Here is a 4,741-nt window from a genome sequence, read left to right on the forward strand (position 1 = left end):
GGCGACGAACAAATCACTCAGCGCAATTAATCATTAGACGCCTAACAGCTTTGCTATAAAGCATCGATACACTTAGTGGTATTCAAAAAAGAAACAATGTTCAAAGAAATATTTCACCACTATCCCAGTGTTGCTATCAGCAATGCGCCATTTCTGACGTATTTCAAAACCTGCTTCATTTAGTGCCCTCAATGAGAGAGAGAGAGAAAGATGAACGAAAAGGCAGGGAGGTTAATTAGGCGACGCCTAGTATGCTACCATACACATGGAAAGGAGAACGGAGGGAGAGACAGAAAGGGGAGAGAGGAAAGGGAGATCGCTTTTCCATGTGTCCTTAGGCCATCACTAACAGAGTACACAGGGCAGACAGTTACGTTCACAACCTCGCACAAATTGCAGCGCCCTCACTTAGGTGTTCATTAAGGCTTCAGCGTTAGCTGGGTAGTTGTAACCTATCTAGTAGGGTTTTCCGGTGAGCTACTTAGCAGTGCAGTACCGACTAGCTTGTATTGTCACCTCGGGGAATGTATTGTGTAAATTTCGTGGAAGCTGTCAGCAAGGTCCCCGAAGGTGATAAGTCCTGTGCCTTGGTTGTGCGCAGGAAGGCATGACTATGTGTCGTCGGCTGGTCGTAGCGGCCGCGTCGCTGACCCTGCTGTGCACCGGCGCTGGTAGCACCGAGAGGCGCACCAGCCTGGGCGTCGTCCGCGGACACCGGGTGAACGTTCTCGGTGGCGCTGTCGAAGAGTACCGGGGAATACCGTACGCGCGGCCCCCTGTCGGTGAACTGCGTTTTCGTCCTCCCGTTCCGGCTCTGCCCTGGGAAGGGATCCTCGACGCGAGAAACCTCCGGACGGCTTGTCCCCAAACGATGCGTCGATGGTCGGACACGGTCGGAAGTATCATGCTCGGCGAGGACTGCCTTCACCTCAATGTCTGGACACCCGTGGCCCGATGGGCAGATGACATGGCTCCGATGCTCGTGTGGATCCACGGGGGTGGTTTCACGAGCGGTTCCTCCGCTTTCGACAACTACACGGCAACCGTACTGGCTGCTAGAATGGGATTCGTGATCGCGTCCTTCAACTACCGCCTCGGCATACTTGGCTTCCTCAATGCGGACACACCAGAGGCTCCTGGAAACATGGGCCTGATGGACCAGCGGCTCGCCCTTCTCTGGCTACGCAGGAACGCTCCCGCCTTCGGTGGAAATCCGGCGATGATCACTGTCTTCGGCCACAGTGCGGGAGGCATGAGCGTGCACAGCCACTTGCTGTCTCCGCTGGGTCAGGGCCTCTTCAGGAGAGCAGTCATGATGAGCGGAAACATGGGTGCGCAGGACTTCTTCGAGTCCGTTCAACACAGCGTGGCCAAAGGAGACGAGGTCGCGGCCCTGGTGGGCTGCTCGGACTCCCAGACGACACTCGTCAAGCGGCCGTCTCTCGTGCTTTCTTGTCTCCGCACGAAGTCCTCGGGAGAATTGGTCCGCGCTGCGGCGAAGGCGGCCGTTCCCAAGGTGTTTCCTTTCCTTCCGACCTTCCACACCGAATACCTGCCCCGAATGCCAGTCGCAGCCGTGTCGAAAGGGTTCGCGGGCAACGTTGACGTTCTCGTCGGAGTCACAGCGAACGAGGGGTCGACAGCGTTCGAGATGAGACTCAGACCCGCACTGCAGGCGGAACGCCTCGAAGCGGTGCCAGAAGTGACACTTGAGTCTTCACTGCGTGAGGTCCTTCAATCCTGGACGAAGGAAGAGACGCTTGACTTGCTGAATAATTATGCGAGAGAAGCCGTTAGCAAAGAGTCGCTCAGGGACAAGTACGTGGACTATCTGTCCGACAGGCTATTCGTGTGCCCCATGCATTTTGTGGCCGAGCACCACTCCGCGAAAAACGGCGCCGTGTACTCGTATGTGTTCGGGCACCGGTCGCCCAGGAATCTGCCCTCCTGGATAGGCGTGGGCCACAGCATGGAACTTCCGTACTTCTTCGGACGCCCGCTCGTCGACAGGACTGACTTTGCGGAGAAAGACGTACAGCTCAGCGAGGCAGTCCTGCAGATGCTCTCCACGTTCGCCGAAAAGGGGTAAGACAATTGGTGCCACTTCGTGGTAAACGTAATATAGCTTATCGCGAAAGAGCGGCTGATGTCAAACTGGAAGAGCGTGGAATTGGGCATGGCGCGCTGTGATACACGGCACAGAGACAACCACGAGACGGCACAGTAACACATATCGAACCACCATTTCAGGTGGCTATTTGAAACAGGATACGTCCCCGAAGGGCATAGCGGGATCTACAGAACCTACGGGAGGTAGCAGATTCGGAACCCACCGTCGGGGACCCACCGTATGGGTACAGGCTCCCCACGACCTTGCGACCGGTTTCTTCATGGGGAGCAGACCTGGGAGAGGCTTCGTAGATCCCGCTATGCCCTTCGGGGACGTATACTGTTTCGAACAGCCACCTGAAATGGTGGTTCTATATGTGTTCCTGTGCCGTGTATGTGTTATATGTCAACCCTCCTCATGGTTGATGCCCAAGCGATCAGTGGGGGGCAGAAGCACTCTGATAGCTTTTAGTTTTCGGCATGAGTGCACGTAATAACTGTTCTTTATTGACGCATAACGCAAGCCTCAGCAATTAAAATTTCTCCCCTCAATTTTAGCTTTCCTTCGATCAAGATTGCATTTGAGGTAGTATGGCATGGATACAAAAGAGAGAAGGGATTGTAACGGATGCCGACTGTGTGCCTTAAAAGTGGCACAGAAATGTAATTCAAGCTTGCTTAATCTTCGTACACAAGAGAAGGTGAAACTAGAAGCTAAAGCGAAACAAGCTCGTCGAGAGGTAATTATGTTTTCAAGGCAATTAAGTTGTTATTGTTTATATTAAGAATATGTTGCCATTGGGCGGTATCAGCACGCAGTGCAGCTGTTATATACTGTTTTCATACCGAGAGTGCTCTTCAGAATGCGTTCTCTATGAGTTTCCACTCCACCTGCTTTACACTGTACGCCTATAGCTAAAAGTGGACATAAGAAAGCGGGGATTAAGCTCAGCCTAGCGATACTTTCCCCGCTTAGTGGTGGAAATAAGTTTTTGCACGCTAGTGACTTTCTGTCAGTAGCGTGCAAACACTTATTTCCTGGCTAAGACAGACGCTTAAGCAAGTTGGTATACCATGAGTGTAGACAGCGCAAAAACGACGGGGACGTAGGAAGAACAGAGAGACGAGCGCTGGTTTTCAACAGGTTTTATTGCTTGGTGCGCGAAAATATACAGATCGGGCACAACCAAACAAAGAAAACATGACGACAATCACAGGAACAAATATAAGCTAACAACTGTCGAAGGTGACAACGGCGTAATAGTAGTAGTAGTAGTAGAAGACCTTTATTCGGCCAAAATTTACAGGCCGAGCATGTCGACCGCCAGGGCGACCAGAAGTCGCTGTTCTTCCTCCCCTTCAGCGCCAAGCCAGTCGAGCCAGGTGGTGGTGGATAAAGAAGGTGGGGGGTAGGAACCCGACTGCTGAGCAGCCGGGCAATAGAAGAGACAATGGGCAAGGTCCGCATAGATACAGGGGCAGTTGGGACAGTCCGATCGATAGCGTTAGAGAAAGAGGCGAGACGGGTTGATGACATTTGAACGTGCCGAAGAAGGCGAGCCTCCGGCACCGTGAGTGATGGATGAGGGGGAGGGTAAAGGCGTTTGTCGAGGCGGAGCTCGAGGTAGACCTTTTCCGGGCACCGTTGATCCCCTGGCCCAAGCCCTCGGAGGACGGTGGGAGACTCACCCTTCACCGCACCATAAAAGAGGTCTACCACGGCGTCATATATTACGTCCAAAAACTCTATTTCCGTCGTTCTTAATGCCAACAAAGCACTACTGACACATGCGTCCTCAATGCTCGCGATTTCTGCGGCGTCTAGAATAACGAGGGCAAGCTTCTTGTGATTTCTGCTTATCATCCTCGTTTGGGCGAAGTGTGGCATGCAGCCTTTACAGTCCCTACAGTGAATGTCCAAGTGCTCTTTCACCGTTTGGTGTGCATTGTTGTGATGCTCCTTGAAGCGCTATGTTGGGCTAACGGGACTATGCCTCAATGAGAGCCTCAGGGAGCACCACAAAAATGCTCAGCTCAGTTAAAAAATAGTTCAGTTCAAGCGAAATAGATGCATCTACAGAAACATAGATTTACTAAAGCCGCGCCGAGTGATCAGAAATTTCCGGCAAACAAAAGGGATTCACGACATTTGAACATTTGAAGATGGCGCAGAAGCGCGTTTCAAACGACAGTCGACCACTGCTGATGTAGCAGCTCTCATCGCTCGAGTGTGCGCGAGGTTTCCAAAATACTTTCAAATATGCGTCAACTGAGCAAAAGTTGAACACTGCTAGCGCTATGCCAGTCCAAGCACCCGTTAAGACGCTTGAACCGACGGGGGATTCGGGCGATTCCGTCTCTTATACGCTCTCTCATTTTATTCACTATAGGCAACTACCAACACGAAATTTATCTTTTTGTGGTGTACTGATAGCGCATGCGCATGTTTTAAACACTGCATTTTCATGTATCGCTTATCATCCACGCAAGCAGTCGTCGGAAGATCACATGTCCATCGGCCTATAAAAAGGCACTGTATCAATTAACGTTTGTTCAGTTCCAGCCTGGCGTCCGTCTGATACACAACAGTTGGCGACGAGGCAGCGACGGCGATGGCCGTCGGCAGGATCGG

The 4,741-nt window shown here is 52.1% G+C and overlaps 1 protein-coding gene across 1 annotated transcript; it reads left to right on the forward strand.

Moving 5' to 3' along the window:
- The first annotated feature begins 613 nt into the window (after positions 1–613).
- Positions 614–2,089, forward strand: LOC149326726 (acetylcholinesterase-like). The gene has a single exon (XM_089564660.1). The coding sequence runs from the start codon at positions 614–616 to the stop codon at positions 2,087–2,089; it is 1,476 nt and encodes a 491-aa protein (XP_089420786.1).
- The last annotated feature ends 2,652 nt before the right edge of the window (positions 2,090–4,741 follow it).

The sequence above is a fragment of the Amblyomma mixtum genome, chromosome 10, assembly GCF_055824585.1.
Source record: "Amblyomma mixtum isolate Tamu chromosome 10, ASM5582458v1, whole genome shotgun sequence".
NCBI lineage: Eukaryota > Metazoa > Arthropoda > Arachnida > Ixodida > Ixodidae > Amblyomma > Amblyomma mixtum.

Bases quoted from the DNA above. Each gene is read 5' to 3' on its own strand.
- LOC149326726 (XM_089564660.1), top strand. From the start codon at position 614: ATGTGTCGTCGGCTGGTCGTAGCGGCCGCGTCGCTGACCCTGCTGTGC.